This window comes from Macaca mulatta, chromosome 15 (assembly GCF_049350105.2).
Source record: "Macaca mulatta isolate MMU2019108-1 chromosome 15, T2T-MMU8v2.0, whole genome shotgun sequence".
Lineage (NCBI taxonomy): Eukaryota > Metazoa > Chordata > Mammalia > Primates > Cercopithecidae > Macaca > Macaca mulatta.
The window spans coordinates 24,321,837-24,348,358 of record NC_133420.1 but is presented as its reverse complement, the minus strand read 5'-3'; the positions used below and the strand labels follow the sequence as shown (position 1 = coordinate 24,348,358).

The 26,522-nt window shown below is 45.7% G+C and overlaps 1 protein-coding gene across 23 annotated transcripts in view; it reads right to left on the bottom strand.

Annotated features, from left to right (window-relative positions):
- Window positions 1–26,522, bottom strand: part of DENND1A (DENN domain containing 1A) — a 544,513-nt gene that overhangs the window by 58,658 nt on the left and 459,333 nt on the right. For 22 of the 23 annotated variants that reach the window (XM_077968018.1, XM_015116876.3, XM_077968015.1 and 19 more), the window contains 6 exons: window positions 17,887–17,991; window positions 17,442–17,529; window positions 14,840–14,880; window positions 12,368–12,439; window positions 10,779–10,835; window positions 534–665 (listed from right to left, as the gene is read on the bottom strand). In XM_077968018.1, coding sequence (XP_077824144.1) covers window positions 534–665; window positions 10,779–10,835; window positions 12,368–12,439; window positions 14,840–14,880; window positions 17,442–17,529; window positions 17,887–17,991 — 495 coding nt within the window. Of the gene's footprint in view, window positions 1–135; window positions 362–533; window positions 666–10,778; window positions 10,836–12,367; window positions 12,440–14,839; window positions 14,881–17,441; window positions 17,530–17,886; window positions 17,992–26,522 lie in introns of those variants that run through there. The other variant, XM_077968030.1, reaches the window with a different exon arrangement.

Genomic DNA, 26,522 nt, shown 5'->3' with positions numbered 1-26,522 from the left:
TTTTTCAAATGCTCAGGTAGTTGAAAACAGTTGCTTAAAAAACTGAATCTCTAGAATTGTAGTGCGGGTGTTTACTCTCAGAAGCACGACTCCTGATATTGATTTTCAGGAAGTACATTAATAAAGAACTCCTAATTGATTTTTTTTTTTTTAAGACTTCGCTTGTTGCCTTTTATTTGAAGTGTGCAAAGAAGGGCCCGGGATGCTAAAGTGTTCTAATGAGATGCTTAGCTAACAGAGGCACCTTAAGCAGAGTGCCTTGGAGTAAGGGAGGCAGCAGTGCATTTAATGACTTCATTCAACAGTCCCACTCATTTATGACCTCAGCTGTGCTGTCTCCTCAAAATTTTTGAAAATTTGCCTGCAAAACATGTTTGCACCAAATAAACATTTAAAGATGTGAAAACCTCCGTGGAGCCGTACTGCCAAAGAGAACTGAAATGAAAAACCGTCTGCTGCATGTGCTACAGCTGCTGCTAAAAATGAAAATAAAAAAACCCCAAACGGACAGGTAGGAGGGCCAGGGTACACACCTGTCCAAAGTGGACTGTGATTGGCCGCCGGTCTTCTCGGAGCTTGGGGTCCTTGGCTTCCACCAGGGGGGACGGTGCAGTCTTTGGCAGCTGCTCTTCCGGGGTGGGGGCGCAGCCGTTCTCAGCAATGTCCTGCAGGGAGAAGGAGAGTCGAGGGTTGGCACTGGGGTTCCGGCACCTGTGTTCCCTCTCACCCCACAAGGAAGAGGCCTGCCACATGACTCTCTCTGTGACATTCTAAGCCTGTCCTCCTGATGAAGATGGGGGGAATGGAGGGCTAATTTGGCTCTTTGACTTTTCAGAACTAGAGAAACCCAAACCATCCATGTTAAACTATAAAGATAACATAATAATTCACAACAGTGGGGAAAACAATTATTATTGTTCATCTTATTCTCTTACGCGGCTATTTTCATTTTTATATATTCACTTTGTCCACATGCAGACATTTAAAAATTACTTGCAATCACAGCTCATGCATAATTTTATATCCTGCTTTTCCCAATGTATTACAAGCATTTTCATGTTGCTACAAAGTCATTACAAAAATAATTTTACTAATGCATATTTCACTGAGCGGATATACAATAATTTAATATAACACAATTCAGTATTCCACTACTATTGGGCATTTAGGGTTCTTTCTAATTTTTTTTAAACATTTGAAATGCCAGTGATAAATACTGCAGTTTTTCTTTCTTTCATATTATTTCTTTTTATGGAAATCCCCAGGAATGAAATTACTAGGTCAACAGATATAAACATTTTCAAGGCTTTTTATTCATTCTATCAAATTGCTTTCCAACTTATACCAACTACCAACAATGGATGCATTACCAGTTTCAGGGTATTTGTGAGCTGTATCATTTAAAAAATGTATCGCTAATTTAATAGGTGAAAAATTCGACTTCATTGTTGCTTTAATTTGCAATACTTTAATTATGAGTATGGACACTTTTTCCACATTTGTTTACTGATGATGTTGCTGTTTGTGAATAAGATGTGTTTGTTCCTACCTCTTCCTACCCCTAATCTTTCTGGCAGAAAATAAAAAGACTGAAGTCTGAATCAGCACTCTATGACTTGGGAAACATTTAGGGACCAAATAAATCTTTTTAAATCCAGAAATTTACATTTAATCTGTGCTTCCGATGACTGAAGTCAAATTATCAGGAAAAGGAAAACACCAATGTGGAAAAGGCAGGTCACAGCTCTGGTGGCTGAAGCCGGCAGCTGACTATACACACGGGTCATTTGGAGCATGGATGGGGCCACTCATGCATCAAGGGTCCCGTGTTTTACTCAAGTCAAGGAAGTTGCTTCAGTCTTCATTGGAACCAGGCGGAGAATACATGTACAAATAAATATTTAAATAATCATTTTTCTTACCAAATAAAAATAACTCAGCCAGAATTATATAATGAACACAAGTTCCAATTATTTTCATTGCAAAGCAAATACTTTGGTCAACAAAACATATCCCCTTAGTACTGATTAAATTCTGCACATGAGAAACTTGATACTTGGTGGCTCCTAACTTCTCAGCTAAGAGAGAATGGTGGGACATGGAGGAAAGTGGTCCCTTATTGAAAAATAATGCATTAAAGAAGAAACTTATATACATCTCTAAGACTCAGTTTCCTCATCTGTGAAATGGGCATATGGTAGCATGAAGATTAAAGGAGACAGATAATACAACTGAGTGTCAAGAACATTATTAGCCATTCAGTAAATTATGGAAATTATACAACCTACCCTCCACCACCAATATTTGACCTCACACATCTAGCTGCCTACCAGCTGGCCTCCTTTCCTAAGGAATCAAGGCTGCCTGTAGAGGCCAGACCTGAGGAATCTGTACTGCTTGGTAAACAACAAAGGGAGATGATGACCTCTTGGCTTTACAGGGAGGGCTTGGATCAAGTGGCCCACGTTTGATCAGCCAGTCTCAGCCAGGCTGAGGTTCGGTGATGAAAGAGGTTGTCGATGGCTAAACAGAAACAGCTCTTTTGGAAAGGAGCTGTCCAAAGGTGCTCAGGTCAAGTGGAAAAAGACAGGGAGGGGCTCCATCTGTGCTAGAAAACAACAATGGGCAAAAGGGGCATTTTCGATCCAGGTGAAGATCCTACAGGATAGATATGAGAGAGTGAATAAGGTCAAACATGAACAAATTCACTTTTGGTTCAGGTAAAATTTTGTGCATGGGTGTGTGTGCCTGTTTGTGTTTGGCTGAAAAAAAAAATGAAGCTGCAAAGTAATATGGTAAGAAAATACTGGTATTAATAGAAAACTCTAAGGTAATAGCTATTTAGAAAAAAAAGAACAATTCACGTAGTAGTTTTGGAAAAAGTGTCTTAGTTCACGATAGTTTTGTTTTTCCCATTAACTAGTTGTCTAATCTTTCCAATTCACTCAACGTCTCTGCACCTATTGCCTTAGTTTTGCAATGGGAGACTACCACTTGCTTGGCAAACGTCACAGCTACTGGGAGAACGGGTGAAATGAGATATGAGGAAGCTTTGAAAAATGTCACAGCACTGTGCAAATTGAACCTCAATTTGCAAAACGGAGAGAGCACCTGCTAAAAAGCAGAGCTTCCCTGTGTGGATGGCCCACCCCTGCGCTCTTCCAGACCCTTGACCTTCATTCTCACACTTAGTTCCCACAATGATCACAAGGTAAATGGGATTATCCTGCTTTTATAGGTGAAGAAATAGGGCTCAGAAGGGGTAACTTACTCAAGCCACATAGTTAGAAGGTGGAGGAGCCCAGAGCTATGGGCGTCCTGGCGCTTTTATGCCGCATCAACCCGTAATGACAGCACAAGTGAAGGTATTCTGAATTGAGGAGCTGCTCAACAAGTCCTCAGATGTAATCTCCTCAGAAGCCCCTGGTTACACTGATCATAGGCTGCCATGCTTAGCGCTATCTTACTTTTGTATATCTATCAACTGTAAGTTCATTGGGGTCTGGGTTCTCTAATGTAGAGCCTTGAATCTAGCACATGCTCCAAATAAAGCTTTGTAAAGTGGAGTTAAACATTTGGAAGGGAAATGTGTCCAATACACAAATGTACCTGTGTGTCAAAAAGCAGTGCTGCACCTTCATTTATTAGAAGATCCAAAGACGCAAAAGGTTTCTTATAAAGTCCTGTGGTGCAGGCTACCAATTTGTTAGCCTCTTTACTATTTCCTCCACCTGAAGAAGGACAACAGCTTCCTCTCAGGATGCCACAGGCAGCAGAATAGGAGGAGCCCAAGTCAAGAAAGAAATAGAGGCTGGGTATGGAGGCTCACGCCGGTAATCCCAGCACTTTAGGAGGTCAAGGTGGAAGGATCACTTGAGCCCAGGAGTTTGAGACCAGCTTGGGCAACATGGGGAAACCCCATATCTACAAAAAAATATAAAAATTAGCTGGATGCGGTAGTGTATGCCTGAATTCCCAGCTGCTTGGGAGGCTGAAATGGGAGGATCACCAGAGCCTGGGGAGGTTGAGGCTGCAGTGAGCCGTGAACAAGCCACTGCACTCCAGCCTGGGCAACAGAGTGAGACCCTGTCTCAAGGGGAAAAAGAAAAAAAAAAAAAAGGCAGGGGGCATTCAAATTCTCTGTTCTATCTCCTGGTAGAGATATTACACATAGTAGGGAGCTAATAACAGCAACTTTTGATTCCCATGATTAAAGAAACTGTGGCCTAAGAACTAATGTAGCTGTCAGCAAAGGGCTTGGGAAACAGATACTCTCAAACCCTTCTTGTGGGAATATAAATTGGCAATTTATATGAAAAACCTAAAAGATGTACATGCCCTTTGGCCCACTGCTCCCATTTTTAGAAATTTACCCTAATGAAATAATAAGAATTTCTTCTAAGTCTTGCCTATGCGGATATTTGCCTAGAAAAAAATTGGAACTCATGTAAGGGTCCAACAATGGGAATATTAAATAATGTATGTATGTCCATCAGATAAAATCTGATGTAATCATTTAAAATAATGACATGTGGGCCTGGTATAGTAATCCTAGCACTTTGGGAGGCCAAGGTGGGCAGATCGCTTGAGGTCAGGAGTTTGAGACCAGTCTGGCTAACATGGTGAAACCCCGTCTCTACCAAAAATACAAAAATTAGCCAGGCATGGTGGCAGACACCTGTAATCCCAGCTATTTGGGAGGCTGAGGCAAGAGAATCGCATGAACCAGGGAGGCAGAGGTTGCAGTGAGACGAGATCGTGCCACTGTACTCCAGCCTGGGCAACAGAGTAAAACTCCGTCTCAAAAAACAAAACAAAACAAAATAAAATAAAGACATGTTGAAGAAATATTTAGTGGTCTGGGAAATGCCCAGGATATAGTACATGCAAATGCAGGTTATAAAATGAGATTATTTTTTGTTCCTCTGTTTCACTGAGTTTTCCTCAATAAACATGCATTTTGTTTGAAACAGGAAAAAACCCGACCTTCTAAATGTCATTTTTAAAAAGCAGAAACAAGAAGCTAGCAGGAGGGTTAAACCTGCTCCTTCCCGAAGGGTCACACAGGAGGAAGACGCCAGACAGAGCTACAGATCAGGGGCCACCACAGGGTGGCAAATCTCTTCCTGGAGCCCCAAGGCTCAGCTCAGAGAGTTACGGGGGTCCTGCCAGTTCCTGTCCCTCGGTAAAGCAAGGCAGTCAGAAAGTCATTGTATTCCTGTCATTTTCCTTGAGCGTTTACTGGAATCAGAAGCCATGACTATGCTCTAACCTCCAGCCCTCTGCAGAGAAGGCAGGCACAGCATACGGTGAGTCTCTGGACATGAGTCTCCATGAGAAATCGGGGAGGCAAGGACCCGGGGTCTCAGAAGACTAGAGGACAAAGAGGGTTCTGGGTGGCCTTGGGTAGGGGCTTGGGTGGGAGCCGAGGAAAGGACTTATGAGCCAGCGATGAGAGAGTAGAGCCCCGGGCCCAGGGAGGCAGACAGCAGAGGCTGCTGTGGCCCAGCGGCCAGGGCATTCCACCCCTGGGCTGCCCCCAGGCAAGGAGGTGGAAGGTTTAAAAGGTCTGAAATGTTTTAACCAAGGGAGTGACTTGGTCAGTGCTGGGTCCTACACAGATTCCTCTGGTCGTTGTATGGACAACCTCAAGGGACTGGTCTCCAGATGTGCGTGCATGGGTATTTGGGCAGACTGGCTGTTCCAGATGTGGGACATAAGAAGACAGAGAGGGCCAGATGCAGTGGCTCATGCCTGTAATCCCAGCATGTTGGGAGGCCGAGGCGGGTGGATCACCTAAGGTCAGGAGTTCGAGACCAGCCTGGCCAGCATGGCAAAACCCCGTCTCTACAAAAAATACAAAAATTAGCCAGGTGCAGTGGGTGCCTGTAATCCCAGCTACTCGGGTGGCTGAGGCAGGAGAATCACTTGAACCTGGGAGGTGGAGGTTGTGGTGAGCTGAGATCACACCACTGCACTCCAGCCTGGGCAACAGAGTAAGACTCCATCTCAAATACAAACAAACAAAAGACAGACAAAAGGGAAACTCTCAATTATTCAGTGGCTACTAAGTGTTGCTATTTCAACACATTATCTCTTCCACTCCTTCCAACGATCCAGCAAAAACCTGTATTTCCTCTAGTTAACAGATGAGAAAAACTAGGTTCAGAGAGGCCTCGTAACTTACCCAACGTCACACGGTTAATATCCTACACAACCAGCACTGAGCCCAGCTTGCCTGCCTCAGAAGCCCAAACACCGCATCACCATGTGGGGGAGTTGAAAGGCCCCTATGGGCAGAGGCCTTCCCGTCTGACTCACGCTGCGGGTGTGAGAACTCCCGTCTCCATTTACAGACTCGTGCCGCACCCTTCTTTTCCCAGGCCACCTCACAGCACAGCAAATGCAAATTAAAATATGAATATTGATATCAAAATAGTAACCAAAGTTGGAATTTCTGTGATTGAGGCTGCAGCGTATTTTAATGTGTCGGGAGACAGGGAGCTGACAGTTGTGTGATAAGGTGTGAAAATGTCTGTTCTACCAGCGTCTACCTAGCTCGCCCTGCCCCACGCATGCTTACTCACTCCCTTCAATGGGAACAGTTTGGCCAGAAATTCAAGCCTCTGTGAAAGCAACTGTGAATTTGCTCCTTTCAATCACAGAGACTCTAAATCAACAAGCTCGATTTGTCTTTTAAAGATCAAAGATTTGTAATCCCAGCACTTTGAGAGGCCCAGGAGGGAGGATCGCTTGAGCCCAGGAGTTTGAGACCAGTATGGGCGACACAGCAAAACTCTGTCCCTAAAAGAAATTAGCCAGGCATGGTGGTGCATGCCTGTTGTCCTAGCTACTCTGGAGGTTGAGGCGGGAGGATCCCTTGAGCCTGGGAGGTCAAGGCTGCAGTGATTGTGCCACTGCACTGGGAGACAGAGTGAGACCCTGTTTCAAAACAAAGAAAAACAAAACAAAACAAAATAAAACAAAACAAAACAAAAAAAAAAGAAAAGAAGAGGATCAAAGATTCAGAAACTTTACAAAGGGCTGTGAAATGGGCCCATTTGGCTAAATCATTTTGATACCGAAGAAAAAAGAGAAAAATTTCAGGGGTTCCTCAATAGGCAAAAGAGGACATCCCTATGTGGCTGTCTTAACATTGCCTGCAGGTGAGGAGAAATGTACTTGCGGCCACTGCTTTTAAAGCGGGGCATTCTCATGCCAGCCCTGCACGGTGCTGCAGCGGAAGGCAATTTGTTGACAGTCACGAGCCATCCAGGAGGCATTCTACTGGCAGGGAGACACTCCAGATGAAAGCACTACACTCATCCTTAGAAAGCAATGGCGGGGTAGCATCTTTGCCATCTCTTCTTTTTCCTAATTTTGAGCAAGTCAGACTTCAAAGGAGGCCAAGCTATAGAAGAACATGACCACCTTGCTCCATTTATCTAGAGAAATATGTTATCCATCCTTCTTTTTTTGTTGTTGGGTTGAAGCAGAGCAGGTATGGAAAAAAGCCACACCATCGGATCTATTAACAATTATTTGCCAATGGTCATACGGATATCCTGAAAGCTCCGATTTCAAATGCTTTGAAAATCTGCAGCACAAATGAACAAGGGATGGAGAAGGGGCCCTGCTCAGTCATATTAGAGATGGACCCTCCACACACCATGGTGACCTCTCCACAGGTCGGCCCCACATTTTCTATTTGCAATTCAAACCCAAGGCGAGGGTGAAGAGGGCAAGCTTGGGTTCTTGATTATATCTGCAAGGTCACCATTGCTATGCAGAGTTACAGGAGGCCAGGTGGCAACCCAGCACATTTGAAAATTGGATCTTTGTTGGAAACTGCCTCAATTTCATGGCAGAAACCAAACTTGAGATGTCTATATTAGAGGCATCTGGGGAGCCACGAGGTACATTCGTTGCCAGATAAAGGGGAGGAGGGAAAGGGGAGAAGGACAAAAAAACCAAGGAAATATTTTCTACTGCTATGTGAGAGGTCAGGTGCAGCCAGATCCTAAATTAGCTCAAGAAAGGGCGCTGGAGAGTGCTGGAGCCCCAAGTCCCGTAGATGCGAACAATGCTAGAGTTTCAATTACAAAATAGCTCTCTTCCAAGAACAACTGCAAAATATCAAGTCTGTGGAAATCTGTACGACCGAAGGGGGGAAAAGTGAAAATTGAAAAGGGTGCACTAATAGATCTGTCAACAGTCCAATGGTGACAAGCCACATTTCTATAAAATGCCTTCACCGTTTGTGTCACCTGAAATGTACTGACACTCTCTATAGAACATTATCTCCTGAAGCTATTCTTGAAAAGACTGGCAGGGGGAAGGGAAGGGGAGGGCGACATCTGCTTTAGATACTATCAAGGAACGGAAAGGGAGAGAGCGTGGAAGGAAAGTGATCTAGACTGTTTAAACAAACCTTTGAACAACCACATTAAAAAAATCGGAGCTTAACTGGTTATTTGCAGAAATGTTACTTATCATAAGAAGGGGATTTTCCTAAGACCAGAGGCTTGCACATACAAGTAGGGAGGTAAGGTGATGTCTGTAGCTTAATGGTCTGCAGAGAGTGGATCTGACCAATGAGGGCGCATGGGGCCTTTGCCTGAGGAGGGGCCCCTTTCTTTGCTTACTTCAGGGGATATTCTAATACCAAGCAGAGCCTACGATCCAGGCATCAAGGAGGGAAAACTCCCCATTCCCTGCCACTCCGTTTTATGCCTGCAATCCAATTCGGCTACATGCAACTGGGATGGGAGATAAAAAGGTATATTTAGGGACTTAAATAACATCCAAGTAAAGAATGCCACCTGCCAGTCTCTGGCAGGGTGCAAACAGACTACAGTTTAAGGTCTATCTGGATTTACATTACAGAGCTTTTATTTCAGGATGTGAATCTCAGCTGTTAAAAATCCACTCTCAGCCGAAACTAAGAATTTAAATGCTTAGTCAGAGCAAATTATTTTCCAATTAAAAGAAAGGAATCAATTCCTTCGACCCTTTCAAGTTAATTAGAGGTCCTTTCTGACTTCAGAAAATTAAAACTGCTTTCAATTTTTTAAAAACTGCAGAGCTAGACAAAGGGCCTTATTAGAGTGGTACGTTTGGGGGCATAGGGATAATGAAGTAGGTGATCCCAAACATCTTTTGGAAAACAAAACACTTGTTTGAGGAAGGCAGTGTGCAATGCAATAGCAGTAAGAGCACACAGCCACCAGATGTTGATGGAGCTGGAATCCAATTCTGGCTCTGCTAGGCTCAGGGTGGCCCTGGGCAAATGACTTCACCTCTGAACTGTGGTCTGTTTACTCACGAAATGGGAACAATACTTCACAGTGCTGTTCTGAGGACTAAGTGTGAAAGCTCCTAGCCTGGACCACCCTTAAGAGGAGCTTAAAGAAGTGTGGCAACAGGCCAGGCACGGTGGCTCACACCTGTAATCCCAGCACTTTGGGAGGCCGAGGCAGGCGGATCACGAGGTGAGGAGATCGAGACCATCCTGGCCAACATAGTGAAACCCCGTCTCTACTAAAAATACAAAAATTAGCCAGGTGTGGTGGCGTGTGCCTGTAGTCCCAGTTACTTCGGAGGCTGAGGCACTCCAGCATGGCAACACAGTGAGACTCTGTCTCAAAAAAAAAAAAAAATACCCCAAAAAAAGGTGGCAACAATAATAATGATGATGATGCCATTCATAATAATATAAAAAAGCCCTCCCTGTTATAGTAACCTCACTGTCTTAAGTCTAGAAATTCAATCTGGGGGCATAAAAAGGAATGAATTAATGGCATTCACAGCAACCTGGATGGGATTGGAGACTCTTATTCTAAGTGAAGTAACTCAGGAATGGAAAACCAAACATCGTATGTTCTCACTCATAAGTGGGAGTTAAGCTATGAGGATGCAAAGGCATAAGAATGACACAATAGACTTTGGGGACTCAAGGAAAGGCTGGGAAGGGGGTGAGGGATAAAATACTACAAATTGGGTTCAGTGTATACTGCTCAGGTGATGGGTGCACCAAAATCTCACAAATCATAGCTAAAGAACTTACTCATGTATCCAAATACCACCTGTTCCCCCAAAAGCCTATGGAAATAAAAAAATTAAAATAAAATAAAATACAAAAAAAATGTCAGATTAAAAAAAGAAAGGGAAAAAAAGAGATTCGGGCTGGGGAAATCTTAGCTAGGACATAGCTGGGTGAAGACAATCAGAGCACTCCCCTCCACACTCACAGTCTCAACAGCGCCCACTGGGTTACGCTCACTTGGTCCCCCAGGGCGAGGTAAGCCCACAGCATTCTGCTCAGCCCCACCCCTTGTGCTGTGTCTGGGCGGTGGCCATGTGCATGCTGGACCCTGGCAATCATTCCCCAGAGATGCTCCTTGGTTTTGGTTACAACCGGCCCTGGGGCAGAGGTCGGCCGTAGCGGGTGGGCGGATGCCAGATGGGAGCACCAAGCCAATTTCTACAGACGCCTGTGAACCCAGGCCTGGTGGGGTGGGCAAGGGACAGCCCGACAGTGGCAACTCTGAACTTGCTCGCCTTTGTGGGTTTAAGCCAGAGTCTTAATGTTATTTGAAGACAGTTTTTTGTCTGTGAATATTTATAACAGTGTGAAAACTCCCGGACAGCTGGTAATGCATTTTGAAGTGTGTTAACAACACTGTATCAAACAGCCCTCTATTGATCCCCTCGTACTTTTTTGTGGCCATGCATTTCATACATGGTGCTTATACATTTTGAATAAGAACTTCAAGTACCTTTTGCTTCAAGCGGTTTTTCACCTCTTTTATTCCCATTTTTGCATGATCTTTTGCCTGCATGAAAAATTAATTTAAGTTAAGATTCCCTTTCTGTTTCCAGCAGGGACTATGCTTGATTTCAGTCCGTCGAGAATCACCTTCTCTGATTACTAGAAAAAGGAAGGAAAAATGGGATCATCAAGTCGAAAACATAATGGCTATGAAAACAAATATAACAGCAAAAGGTTAAAAAAAAAAAAACCCTTAAAGAGGCTGGAGAGATTTTAGTTTCTGCATTTTGATGGCACAGATTTTTTTTTCTTTCCCTTCCAAAGCCCTTCTTTTGCTCTCTATAATTATTTATCTCGGCAGCCTGGTGACAGCTACCAGTAAGAGTACAGCAGCCGTGTTTCTGGCTGGAAGATTCAGAATATCCATTCTATTTCACCAGGGCACGGCCCCAGGACTGATTTTCTGCCCAGGCTGAATGGACGGAACAGACACATTGCTGGGTTTCTGAAGTGCCATTTCCTAAATCTCATTTTGGCAGACACCCTGGCTTTGATTTCAGGTCATTTTAGACCTGTGTGGTTCTGCTGGCAGCCACCCACCCTGCTAAAATAACCACAGTTTAAGCACAGAGAGGACTAACACAATTAAAAATGGAAATAAAATAAAACCACCCCACTTCAGTGGCTCACGGTCAAATTAGCAAGCAGGAGAAGTCACAAGAAAAAATAGTCGATGCTTGTGAAAGACGGAGCGCCGGGAACAGATGTGCTCTCCTGTTTTCACTCGGCTGTGGACACGAGTCTCACAAATAATGCATTTCCTATAGGGCAGTGATCAGAGAGATGATGAAGAATTTGGGACAGAAATTAAGTGGTGTATGCCACCATGAACACTCTTCAGTAACCTGCAAAGGGGCTGCTTTATTTTGACCCAGTAATGGGGATGCCTGCAGGAAGGCTTTCCCAGACACCAGATAGGCCATGCTTCTGGGTCTCAGAAACAGAGGCAGGGTGCAGCCACCTAGTCTGCATTTTAAAAGCTAAAACCAGTAGCCTCCCATTTCTCTACTGTGGCAAATGTGAGCACCAACACTATAAATCAAAAATGTCACTGAACCGGTTATAATAATCTGCTAAATAATTTGAAGAATATTGAGACCTTCAGGAAAGAGCTCGGCAGCCTGAGTCACCTCTGCAACAGAGGACCAGGTATACTTAAGAGTCTCATCACTTGGCTGGGTGCAGCAGCTCATGCTGGTAATCCCAGCACTTTGGGAGGCCAAGGCAGGAGGATTGTTTGAGCCCAGGAGTTCAAGAACAGCCTGGGTAACATACTGAGACATGTCTGTCTTAAGAAAAAAAAAAAGCCAGGTGTGGTGGTGCACACCTGTAGTTCCTGGTGTACTGGGGAGGCTGAGGTGGGAGGATTGCTTGGGCCCTGGAGGTCAAGGCTGCAGGGAGCTGTGATCGCACCACTGCACTCCAGCCTGGGCAACAGAGCAAGACCCTGTCTCAAAAATAAGTAAATAAATAAAGAGTCTCATCATGCTAAGGGACTGATCTGTTTTGGCTCCTGAGAGCAAGACCAGTACTTACGAACTTGTAGACAGTCTTCATGGCCGGGTTTGCTTTGGTCTTTACAGTATTCAGAATTGCTCCACTTCCTTTCTATAATAAAAATGTCAATTAGCAATTTGGGCTGAAGACAGAGTCATCCAACACCAACAAAGAGTGCTTCTCTTCAATCAGGCTAAGCAACATTTCAAAGGTATGTAAATGCACATCGAGAAAGAGGCCTGGATGATAGCTGGTCCCAGCCAGTCAGTTATGGTCGTGGCGGAAGGGCTCTGGGTGGGAGCTGTGGGTGGGTGGGTGTGTGTGGACTGGGGATGAGGAGTGTGAATTGGCGGAGGGGGACTCTAGACTCAGTGCTCTGCCTGGCACCTGTTCCCTGGCTGGAGGGAACTGCATCGCAGGCTGCCTAAGGCAAGGGCTTCCCTATGGGCATCTGTGGCTTTTCAAGACATTCTAGTTACCACGGATGACACTCAGGTAAGTTTAATAACCATGGACTCCACAGCTGACACCAAGCCGGGGCAGAAAGAGGGGCCCTGATCAGCCAGGATCGTTGGGAAATACGTTGCCCTCACCGTGCAACTTCCTTTTCTTGCCTTGGTTTTCTGTGTTGTTTTTTTATATCTCTCTGGTAGGCTGCCTTCCTTAACATCTAAATCTTGAGAAAAGGAAAGAATGAATAGCCACAAATGTTCACCATGGCTTTAGTTAAATCCGACACAGCAATTTCTCGCTCACTTTCTTTAGGAGCAAAAGTGGGAGGAAGGAGGAGGGAAGGCCCTCCCGCTCCGAAAGGAGGCAGTGGAGGGACCTGAAGTGCACAGGGCACGTTTTCATAGCTGTCCGTGAATCCGTTTCTCAGTCTCATCCCTGCAGACACGTCATGAGGGTTCTGAAGGCACCAGGCCGAGGGAGGCCTGGTCTCTGCCTTCCAAAACCTCCAGTCGGAGAGGCGGGACAGCACAGTAAATAATTACAACAGCAGGTGATGATGGCTCTAATGGCTGTGTGCACAGGGAGCATGGAGACTTGGAAGATCAGGGAAGGCCTTGGAGGATGAAACATTGGACTTGGTCCATGAAGGATAAATAGGAGTTGATGTAGGAGATGGGAGGAGAACATTCTAGGGACAGGAAATAGCACATAAAAGAAAATGCGGAAGCTGGAAAGCCATGGCGTATGCTGTAACAAGTGGCTCCTGTACTGCACCATGGCACACTCCCATGAGTGTATCATCAGAGAAGCAGTAAGTGAGGCTGGGAGGCCGGATGAGGCCAGCTCATGAAGGACCCGGAATGCCAGGCTAAGGGGTTTACACTATGGAGCATTTTTAATCAAATTCATCACAGAATCAGGTCTGTGGTGGTTTAAAAAAACTGATTCAGATGGAGAGAGGCTGGAACCAGTGGGTACCTAAGAGAATAAGATATAGTAATGTAATTATTGGTCTTAACATTTAGCAAAATTTTTGGTAACTGCCCACATTAGAAATTTTGAGCTTTAGTTAAAAACATTACAATTTGACCTAGAAAGCATTCTGTGTTGTAGGACAATGGGAAATTTTCACCCACTCATTTATTCCATACTGCTTTCCAAAATTACTCAGTATCCCATATAAATGGTCCTTTGGAGTATTGAAACTCCCTTTATCAATCAATCAACAAGTCCTTATTACTCCTCTCTGATTTGCCAAGTGCTGTGTTTGGCCATACAAGAGGAACAAAGGAAGTCTTTCATGAAGGAATTGCTTACTCTCCGCCAACTGCAGCCACTTCCAAGGGACTTGCCTGGCAGCAGTGCACTGACGCATTAGCAGGAGGGAACACTTATCACTTGATGCTGGAGTTGCCTGCTTTGTGCCCGCCTCCCCAGCAAGACAGGGAGCTCCCCCAGGGCAGGGCCTGTACCCTGCTCCCTGCTGCATCCCTAGTACTCAGCATGGTGCCTGGCACACAGTAGGCCTTCAGGGCACCTCAATTATAAACTGATGGAAGGGAAAGTCAATATTTCGAATTCTTTAGAGGCTTCAGAAGCCCTATGCCCCTGGCTTCTGACACATAAAGATACTTCACGACAACGGTCAACCTCCCAGTGACGTGTTCTCCATCTTCCCAGGAGCCTTTGCCGTGAAAGAGGTTACACAGCAGCAAGAGGGCACGTTTTTGGTTTGCCTGTGATTGTGACAATTGCTCTGGCCCTAGAAGGAGACCCCCCAAATGCTCTAAAACAGCAACATTCCATTCAGTTTTCCTTGGCTGGCTTCCTGCAGAGGAGGAAGCCTCTCACGTCTTTTTCTGACCCCACCAAGTGATGGCTTTGGACAATCCCACCCTTCTGGCCTCCATCTGGCATGAGAAGAGCCTGGCTTTACAAAGGCATCTCCAGCAGAGAGAATGGAGGGCTTCGGGATGGAAGGGGAAGTACAGGGAAGCGGAAGGCTGCCAGGAAGCTAAGGCGGGAGTCCAGGGGGCTCAGAATTGGGTGCACGCTTACCCGGACGGTGGAGAGCCACTGATGGTACAGTTTGTCACTGCCTGGGGAAAGAGAAGTCAGAGAAGCTGTTACTTAAAGAGGTGATTTGTCCTTGGGAGTCCTTGAAATTGCTTTTTTGTTTTTTGAGACGGAGTCTCATCTCACGCTGTCGCCCACACTGGAGTGCACTGGTGCGATCTCAGCTCCTGGGTTCAAGCAATTCTCCTGCCTCAGTCTCCCGGATTACAGGTGCCCGCCACCACACCTGGCTAATTTTTGTATTTTTAGTAGAGACGGGGTTTCACCATGTTGGCCAGGCCGGTCTCGAACTCCTGACCTCAAGTGATCCACCCGCCTTGGCCTCCCAAAGTGCTGGGATTACAGGCATGAGCCAGCACGACTGGCCGAAATTGCTTTCCGCATTCAGGACTTGGAGATCCCTGTGGAGGGTCCCACATCCTGTTCTTAAAGGAGGCAGCAGCGAGCCACTGCCACAGGTTTCCCTCTCAAACAGAGCCGATCACGCAGTGCCCTGACTGCAAACTCAGCCACTACCCCGCTGCCTGCTGGCTGGAGGTCAGGCTCCGAGGCCGCCCCGCCACTCTCGTCCAGTCGTGCCTCGTGAGCTCTCCATCCTGTGCTGCTGTGACGCTGCATCACCTTACGTCCCACCACGGGGAACTACTTAAGGTACTACGGGGTCCGTAAGCCAGCATCCTCGCAGGCCTCCAGGCCCTTGCAAATACAGCTCCCTCGCCTAGTCACCACACCCTACTCTCTCTGCTTAGTAAACGTGGCAGGCAGCTCAGAAGTGATGTCCTCTGCAAGCTTCTTCCTCTGAACAGCCCTCTGGAATAGGTAACAGCCACTGAGACATCCATATTCTGGGAAGTACTGTGAGGGGCACCAGAGCCGGGACCCCCAGGGCTGTGTGTCCCATTGAAAGGACCCTGCTGGACACACACTGAACCCTCAGAGAGTGAGATGGAAAGAAAACGGAGGTGTTGTTGGTAAACTCCGTTCATTTTAAATGGTGGGTCTTAATCCACTGAATAAGTGAACTCAGTTTAGCAACACCTAAAGCCTGTTCTCCTGGAACTCACATGCAACCATTAGAACACAACTCTAGCCTGGCCTCCTTTGTTAAGCCCTCACATCACACAGTGAGGATTAACAGAGCCCTATTCTAACTGCACCGAAATCTGTTTCTACTCCTTTTCCTGCAATGGTTTAATTTCTGTTTGTCTTTAGTCATGCATTTCTCTCTCCTACCTAACACTTCTTGAGGGCAGAACTGGGTCCTCTGCTTTTTACTCCATGGGGCTCTGGACGTAGCAGGTATTCAGGAAATGCTTATCAGCGACTGGCTATTGCTGTTCGTAGACTTCATGGTGATTTTCTTAACTGTGCTTTCCATACAGCACAGGCTGGAAGGGCCTGCAACGTTTATAGGTGGATACTGTGCCTTGCTCTGTGAGCTTAAAAACTGCCAATTGGATTATCACAGTAGTCCAGAATAGACACACACCCAGCAATAAAAGGGGTATGTGTCTATTCTGGACGACCACCAGCCAGCAGCATGGGTGTCATTTTGCATCTGGTTTTGCCTTCGCTGCCAAAGACTGAGGCAATGGGATTTGGAATGGTCAGATTGGCATTCAGGAGGCCGACTCAGCCACCAACACCTCTCTGGGCCTCAGATACCTCCTCTGAAAAATGAGAAGACAAGCCCTTCAGTTCTTCAGATCTACACAGACCAGGCACTCAGCAATAATTTGTCATATTTTAAAGAAACAGGGCTGGGTGTAGTGGCTCACACCTGTAATCCCAGCACTTTGAGAGGCTGAGGTGGGTGGATCACCTGAGGTCAGGAGTTTGAGACCAGCCAGACCAACATGGTGAAACCCCGTCTCTACTAAAAATACAAAAATTAGCTGGGCATGGTGACACATGCCTGTAATCCCGGCTACTCGGGAAGCTGAGGCAGGAGAATCACTTGAACCTGAGAGGCGGAGGTTGCAGCAGTGAGCGGAGATCATGCCACTGCACCCCAGCCAGGATAACAGAGCAAGAGTCTGTCTCAAAAAAAAAAAAAAAAGAAAAGAAAAAGGAAAAAAAAAGCTTACTGTACACGGTCCCCATGTCAGGGACTGTCCTGGATGACTGTACAAATCTTCCCTCATATACTCTGATTTAATCTCAAAAGGAGTCCTGTGAGGTAGGACATGGTACTCTCAGGGCATGGATAGGAACTTTAGCTAAAGGAGGGGAAATGACTCACCCAGGGTCTCGCAGCTTGTGAGGAGACAGAGTCCTGACTTGAATCCAGGCCTCCTAACTGAATACTGCATGTGCTTCCCAGTGGACCACGCTGGCCACTACTTTAACTAGACTTTGTCTACACAGGGGAAGCAACTGACCCTAGGCTGGGGGATTTCATATGGGCCAGTGTGCATTTTGTCAGAAAACGAAGAGGAATTCTTCAAACATTTCAAGGCCAAGCTTGAAATCAGTCTCTTCCTAAGCCCCAGTAAAGGAAAAGCAAGTCACTGCCACTCCTTGTCAAATATGCCCTATACGATGGCGGCCTGCAGCCCCGGAAGGAAAATGAGATGCTTCTCACCAGCGTACTCGCCCATGTTGATTTCCTCTTCAAAAACATCACTGAAACCTTCGCCGGAATTGAGAAGATCTAATCGACCATCAATAAACTATAGAAAGAAAACACAAAAGCACAACAGCTCTTATGAAGAAAAGGGGGAAAAACCATTCAGCTGGGCACCTTACTGTATCCAAGGTAGGAGTTTTCTAAAAGTAAGGCTCAACAGGCAAGTTTCTTTCTAAAATACTGGCTGCATGTTTATGATAACTTGGAAAACCACATGGCAGATCTGCAAAGGGTCTGCCTGGTCAGTGACTGCCCTCTTCACCCAATCCCCCTCCCCTGAGCCTCTTTGGCCTGGGGCCTGAGTCCCATCCATGCCTGTGGCCTCAGTGCTTAGAGTGGAGACAGCTGCAGAAATCCCCGCCAGGGAGCCAGACCCAGGCCAGACCAAGGAGGGTGGCACCTGCTTGAAGAGCTGCAGCTGTGTGGCGTTCTGCAGGAACTGCCTCATGGCTCCGGAGCGGTAGTGGGACACGAAAGCTTCCTCACAGAAAGTGATCGGCTCCTCCTGGGAAGTGCAGAGGGGAGACGAGGGTCATTGGCATAGTGTAAGAACCATCAGTTCTGAAATTCCTATATGCAGAGCTTCCCCATCTGCTATTTTTTTTTCTTTTCCTTTTCTTTTTTGAGATGGAGTGTCACTCTGTCATCTAGGCTGGAGTGCAGTGGTGCTATCTCAGCTCAGTGCAACCTCTGCCTCCCAAGTTCAAGCCATTCTCTTGCCTCAGCCTCCCGGGTAGCTGGGATTACAGGTGCCCCCCACCATGAGTGGCTAATTTTTGTAGTTTTAGTAGAGATGGGGTTTTACCATGTTGGTCAGGCTGGTCTCAAACTCCTGAACTCAAGTGATCCACCTACCTTGGCCTCCCAAAGTGCTGGGATTATAGGTGTGAGCCACTCTGCCTGGCCCCCATCTGCTAACTTTTCTAACCCTCATGAGTGCAGTAGCTATTATCAAGGAATTCATTTCCTTTACGGATGAGGAAGCTGTTTCAGAGAGGAAGAGTCATCCTGCAAAGTCACAGAGAGGGTGGGCGGCAGAGCAGGAACCAACAGTCAGATTCTACACCCCATCTCCCCTTCCATACCCCAAGGGCTATTTAGGGAGACATGACCTCCAATGTGAAGATTTCCAAACTTTTCGCTTTTAGCAGCAGAACCCTTTATTCAGATAGGATTTTATGCAGAAGCAGCCCTGCTAGGCCGGGCGCGGTGGCTCATGCCTATAATCCCAGCTCTTTGGGAGGCCGAGGCAGGTGGATCACCTGAGGTCGGGAGTTTGAGACCAGCCTGACCATCATGGAGAAACCTTGTCTCTACTAAAACTACAAAATTAGCGGGGCATGCTGGCTCATGCCTGTAATCCCAGCTACTCGGGGGCTGAGGCAGGAGAATTGCTTAAACCCAGGAGGCGGAGGTTGCGGTGAGCTGAGATCACGCCATTGCACTCCGGCCTGGGCAACAAGAGCGAGACTCTGTCTCAAACAAAACAAAACAAACCCAAAAATGAGCTGAGCCGAGTGTATTGGCAGGCTCCTGTAAGCCCAGCTACTCGGGAGGCTGAGGAAAGAGAATCGCTTGAACCTGGGAGGCAGAGGTTACAGTGAAATGAGATGGTGCCATTGCACTCCAGCCTGGGCAACAGAGACTCCATCTCAAAAAAGAAAAAAAAAAAGTTACATAGAAGGAACCCTGTTACCTGAGCTCCATAATGCAGAGCTCAGCTGCTCTGGAGAACCTGGGCGTAGAGCAGGGGTGGTGGCTGGGTTCTCCAGGCTTAGCCACCTTCTCACCCCCCTACATTGCAGGCATCTTTGCAGTCCCTAGGCCACTGGCTGTGGGGCATACTTTGAAGACCATTTACACAGTGATCCTAACCAATAGCGAACTGAAATTTTAAAATAATTATTTTAAAGAACAGGGATGATAAAAAAATAAAATATACTATCCAATCGATTTTGTGCTTATGCTGTTTGATAAGCAAGTTTGCTTTTACCAAACCATATTTTATGAGTCAAGACGACGATACCCTGAGTTAAAAAAAAAATCCTATCCGTATAGAGTTAACACCTTAATCTTTCTTTGAACACATCTGGAGTGCTTATCTACGCAGACAAGTCTTTAATTTCAGCGGTGTATTCTCAATTCTGAGAGATCAGACTTTCAGATCTTGAGCTGAATTAAGGGTAACACCCCACCCCCCAGCCTTGGTAGCAAACACAGAGATGTTTGAAGCTCCACTTTTATCCTATTTTAATGAGTTGCATGAGTGTTAAATTTACTGTCGAGCTTCTGTAAGTTCTAAGAGTTCTTCCTGCTTAAATCTAGCCAATATTAACTCAGAAACTGGGCAGACTTATTGCACAAGGGCTGTGAAGATGACCCAAAAATATTAGGGTAAGGAGAATATTTATTTTTATACAGTTGCACCCTACCTAATTTTACAAATGATCTGAGGCAGCTTATATGAGCATCTAAAACAACAAAGAAAAACATCAGGGCTGCAAAATACATAGATATATAAAAAGTATTTATTTGGGAAAAAAGTAGCTGGGTGTGTAGGTCCTATGTGGCTTCTAAGTTAAGTTACAAAATTAGCTCTGAACTTCCTGGCTGCTGGAGCAAGAAGGAAAACAATGTAAACTTTACTTTGTGTACAAGAAAAAAACAAAAACCCACACTAGTTCCTTGGGAAAAATAGCTTTATGTTCCATTTATTACGTTGGCATGGGTTTATATCTTCCTTGCTCAATAGCCAAGAAACCAGCTAGTGATAACTAATAGAAGCCCAGCTAGAATTCCATTCCTGTGGCTTGGAAGTTTTGTTCTCACTCTTGGGACCAGAGCAGGGCAATTAATTCTCTCTCCAGGTGATCTCATCCATGCACCCAGCATCACTCATACACTGATGACTCCTGACAAATCCTGGCAGCTCAGACACCTTTCCGAAGCTCTATACCCATCCATCTCAGCCTCCACCTGATGGCCCACTGGCGTCTCAAACTCAAAATAGCCTGAAACTTCCAATTACTATCCCATCAAGACTGTGCCCCAAATCTATTTTTGTTTTTTTCTTAACTGTCATTTTCCACGGTTACCCACAGTGGACCTATCAGACTTCCTAACTCCTTCCTATTTTACCTGAGAATTGTCTCACGCTCACTCCTGGCTCTCCATCTCACTACCTTGGCGCACGCCTGGACAGGCTTAAACCATGGTGGAGGTTTAACTCCATGCTCCTCTCCTGTTTCATCCCTCCCATTCTACTCCAACTCTTCTGGCTAGAGTGCTTTCTAAAATGCAAACCAGACCACATCACTATCCTATTCAGGAACTCAGCACAGAGGTTACCTTTGTGTGATTATCTGACGAATGTCTCTTTTTCCCACTAGACTATATGCGTCACACAGGCCGGAATGGTGTCTGTTTTGTTCAACACTATGCGCCTAGCAACATGTGTGGCACACACAAGGGCCCGATGTGGGTGAAGAAAGGGAGAGCTCCTTAACCAGCAAATGCACCCTCCCGAAGCTGACCCTGGCTTCCTTTCCTAGAGTCCTTCTGTGTCACTTTGCCTCTGGCCTTCCACATACCTCATGCTCCAAACACATCCCATGATCACACGCCACATCCTTCCTTCCCCACCTTCTTCTTTGCTTTTGCCAGTTCTATTCCTCCTTGGACTGTCCTCCTGACACACGCAGGCCTCTGTGTGGCAGTCACTCATCCCTGCTTGTTGCTCCCAGTGCCGCGTGCACTCCTGGGCACTGGGATAGTCTTCACTGGTAACCCCTCTCACCAGGAGCTCAAGGGGCCAGAGGCTGAACTCATCTCTATAGGCCCCAAGTAGAGCCCAGCCCCTAATTAGAAGCTCAGGGATGTTGGTTAAAGAAGCACGAAATGAGTTGAACCCTGCTTCCAGCCACAGGAGCCTTGTGGTCTCAGTATGTCTCTGACACTGCTTGGCCTGATGGTAAAGAGGTCTCAGAGCACAATGCCAGGCAAGTGCCACCCATGCACAGGGAGTTGAGCTGCTCCAAGGAAATGCTCACTGAAGTTGTTGGCATTCACTCCTGGAGCTTTGGCCCAGGGTTGCCAGGAAGAAGTCTGCTGAGGGCCCGATACATTCAAGAGAGTTTGCAACCAGATTCGTAGAGGAGGGTAGCCTGAGACAGAATTTAGCTGCAGGAGAGCACAAAGAATCTCACCTTTGGGGAAACACAAACATGTTGGGCCTGTTGTGTACTCACGGGAGGTGATATCCCCTGGACCAGATGTCTGTGCCCTAAAAATGCAACAGGATATGACATGGAAGGGAAAGATCAGGGGAAATGTGACAAGGGGCTTTTTCTGAAAAGAGCTTAAAGAACAGCATCAGATGTGTGAATTAGACATGGGAAGAAAGTCTACCACACGATGTAGTGTTACCAGAGTGGGGTGGGGTCGGGGGCAATGGGTCCACAGGAGTCCAAGGAGGAAAAGGCAAATCTTCCCAGGGCAGTAGGTCAGAAGACATGATAAGTGGACACTTCACCTGGGCCTGGAAGGGTGAATAGGAGTTAGGTGAGCAAATCCTGTCTTTTCAGGGCCCAACTCTTCTATCTTAATCCTGCCACAAGGCGGTGACGTTGTCACCCAGAACCGTGCATAAAGGTCTGCATGGCACCAGGCACAGAGGGCTCTTTTTCCTGGAGCAACTCACCTTGTAAGACAAAGGCAATAATCATAGTTTAACTCTGAGTGAGACACAGTGCTATGCACTTCACAACTCGCAACATTCTGGAAACTTTTATGCAGTCAAAATTATACTCAAATTTTACGGAGGAATAACTGAGGTAAAGACATCTGCCCAGGTGACAGGATTCAGACATTGCAGAGTCAGGGTTAAAGCTGGTGGTCTCCCAAGCCCAGGTGTGCAGCATGCATGTGGTCTACTGCAGGCCTGGCTCCTCCCTGCGGCCTCAGTCCTAGCTGCTTGCCCTCAGACCTCCCTGGACAGGAGAGTTCTCTTTAAAATTGGAAACCTGGCCGGGCGTGGTGGCTCAAGTCTGTATTCCCAGCACTTCCGGAGGCAGAGGCGGGCAGATCACCTGAGGTCAGGAGTTCGAGACCAGCTTGATCAACATGGTGAAACCCTGTCTCTACTGAAAATACAAAAATTAGCTGGGCGTGCTGACGGGCACCTGTAATCCCAGCTACTTGGGAGGCTGAGGCAGGAGAATCGCTTGAACTCCGGAGGCGGAGGTTGCGGTGAGCCGAGATCATGCCATTGCACTCTAGCCTGGGCAACAAGAGCAAAACTTCATCTCAAAAAATAAAAACAAACAAAAATATTGGATCCCTTTAGGTTCTCCTGGACACACAAAGCACCAGCCCTTCAGAGACACACAGCTCCTGGGAGTAAACAAGCCGCTGTGAAGGTTCTTTCTGCCACAGGCCCAAGGCGAGGTGCCAAGCCACTCCCACCAGCTCGTCCACCTGCGTCCTGCAAGTAGAAATGGCAGCCCCCACTCCACTGTGCACGGAGAAGAGTAAGGAAAAGTGTCTCGTTATTCTCGCCTTTGTAAGAAGTGCTGATTTAGTTCTCCTACGAGGCTGATTAAGCCCTTTGTCTTCTTAGGTGACACTCTAGGCGCTGGGGCTACTGGCTGATAGCAATGTTAATTCAGGGAATTCAGGCCGTGAGTGTTCAAGCTTAGATCACATTAGCAGAGTTTTCCAAGTATGACCTGAAGGACAGTAAAACACAGCTGCTTAACCCTGTCAAGAACTTTGCTAGAAAAAGACAAATTTTACTCCTGGATTATCTTCTTGACATATGGAATCCATTGGACACACTATCATTAAGAGCTGAATCCTTGTTAACAGGTAAAATTGGTGATTTCAAAGGTTTTTGATACTTCCAGAAATAAATGACTCTATCCACAGCATTGCTGATATTTTTATTGGCATAAAAATCTCTCATCAGATTTTTCAGCAAGTTTCCTTGTTCTGAAGACCCATAGAGTATTACATTCTTCCTTTACTGATTTAATTTTTTATCAAAATTCTATGTGCACATTTATGAGATTCTTATGAGAAATGGAAAGAATCTCAGACCTCGTTATGGACCTTGCTTAACATTTAAAAGAGTTAATGTCGGCCAGGAGTGGTAGTTCACGCCTGTAATCCTAGCACTTCTGGAGGCTGAGGCGGGCAGATCACCTGATGTCAGGAGTTCAAGACCAGCCTGGCCAACATGGTAAAACTCTGTCTCTACAAAAATACAAAAATTAGCAAGGCATAATGGCAGGTGCCTGTAATCCCAACTACTCGGGAGGCTGAGGCAGGAGAATTGCTTGAACTTGGGAGGCAGAGGTTGCAGCGAGCCGAGATCATACCATTGCACTCCAGCCTGGGTGACAGAGCGAGACTCCATCTCAAACAAATAAAAAATTAAGAAAAAAAAGAGCTGATGCCTGCTGGGCTTCATACCTAGGTGATGGATTGATAGGTATAGCAAACCACCGTGGCACATGCTTACCTGTGTAACAAACCTGCACATCCTGCACTTGTACCCCAGAACTTAAAAACAATAAAATATAAATTAAAATTAAGAAAACCCATAATTTTGGAAGATCCATCCATACACTCAAACATTTTTAAAGCACTTACTATGTTTTAGGCTCTGTGTTAGGGGAATGCAAACATGAATAAAATAGAGTTGCTACAAATAGTAATAACTGAATGAGGGATGAGAAGTGGATGAAAATACAGATAACGTAAGAATGGCAGAACATTATGTTCACAGCAGCTCTACTGACAACAGCCAAAGATGGAAGCCACCCAAGGCTTCATCTGTGGATAAACAAAATGTGGCATAGACGCACAATGGAATATTATTCAGCCCTAAAAAGTAAGAGATCTGATACATGCTGTAACATAAAGGAACCCTGAAGACATTACGCGAAGTGAAATAAGCCAGTTGCAAACAGATCAACACTGCGTGGTTCCTCTTGTATGGGGTACCTAGGGTAGTCAAACTCACAGAAACAGAAACAATGGTGTGTGCCGGGAGCTGGGGCAGGGGGAAGGGTGAGTTTTTACATGGGTATTGAGTTTCGGTTTCGCCAGACAAAAAAAGTCTGGAGATGGAACAATGTGAATGTACTTAATGCCACTAAACTGTGCACTTCAAAATAGTTAAGATGGCAAATTTTAAGTATATTTAAGGACAAATTAAAATTTTTAATTAAAACTTTTTTTTAACTTAAAAAAATAGAATGGAATATTTATAGCAGTAGAAGCTGGGAGATGGGTTCATTGACTTTGTGTAAGTTTGAAATTTTCCATAATAAAAAGTTAAAAAGGCCGGGCACAGTGGCTCACGCCTGTAATCCCAGCACTTTGGGGGGCCGAGGCAGCAAATTGTCAGGAGTTTGAGACCAGCCTGGCCAACATTTCAAAAACCCATTTCTACTAAAAATACACACAAAAAATTAGCCGGGCGTGGTGACACACACCTGTAATCCCAGCTACTCGAGAGGCTGAGGCAGGAGAATTGCTTGAACCAGGGAGGCGGAGGTTGCAGTGAGCCAAGATTGCGTCACTGCACTCCAGCCTGGGCGACAGAGCAAGACTCGGTCTCAAAAAAAAAAAAAAAAAAAAAAAAGTTGAAAAGAAAAGCTCCTGTTATCAAGGAATCCTGTCTAGCTCAGGGAGCAAATAACAACAGTACAGTGTGACAGCTAGCACACCAGAGGGCTGGCTTTTGTCTTTGATTTTTTTTTTTTGCAGAGACGTCTTTATGGAAACTTAAAACTCTGTTTCTATTTGATCCATTTAGATGACACGACATGGTGGAGTGAGAATGTGTCCTGGGTGGAAAGACCTGCATTTGAACCTTGACTCTGACTGTACTAGCTGTGTGCTCTTACGTGACTAACTTGTCCCTCAATCTGTGACAATTATATAATACCAACCTACCTCACAGGGTTGCTTTGAAGATTAAAACAGATGATAACAAATAGATTCTTCCACAATAGACTTTCAACAAATAACTGTTTCCCCTGAGGGTGGAGACTGGGTCTTACCAGGGCTGGCAACATAATATGCAAGACCAAATATAAAATAAATATGTAGGAAAAAAGTGCTGTTAAAATATAGAAGTGCCGAACTAAAATATAAACCTTTTTTCTTTTATGGTGTCTTTTTAAGACTTATCATGATGCTTTTAAATTTACTATTTAATGTCATTCTAAGGAAAAATAAAAATGTAAATTATATTTGCATGGACTTTGTCATTTAGCTTGGCCTTGTGCAATGCCAGTTTTAAATGCTAACTCATATGCAGAATTGCATTTTATAGCTTGTACATGCATTTGTATTTTGTTCTTATTAGACAGTGGAAACACCATACGAAACTAACTCCATTGTTTTTATTTTGCTTTTCATTAAAACAAATTTTTTTAGAGACAGTGTCTTGCTCTGTTGCCCAGGCTGGAGGGCAGCGGCACGATTTCAGCTTACTGCAAGCTCTGCCTTCCGGGTTCACACCATTCTCCTGCCTCAGCCTCTGGAGTAGCTGGGACTACAGGCGCCCGCCACCACGCCCGGCTAATTTTTGTATTTTTAGTAGAGACGTGGTTTCACCGTGTTAGACAGGATAGTCTCCATCTCCCGACCTCGTGATCCGCCCGCCTCGGCCTCCCAAAGTGCTGGGATTACAAGCATGAGCCACTGTGTCTGCCTTTTTTTTTTTTTTTTTTTTTTTGAGACGGAGTCTACCTCTTTCTCCCAGGCAAGACAGCAGCAATGTGATCTCGGCTCACTGCAACCTCTGCCTCCTGGGTTCAAGCGATTATCCTGCCTCAGCCTCCTGAGTGCCTGGGATTACAGGCGCCTGCCACCACACCTGGCTAATTTTTGCATTTTTCATAGAGATGGGTTTCCACCATGTTGGTCAGGCTGGTCTCAAACTCCTGACCTCAAGTGATCCGCCTGCCTCGGCCTCCCAAAGTGTTGGATGACAGGCATTGAGCCACCACACCCGGCCTATTT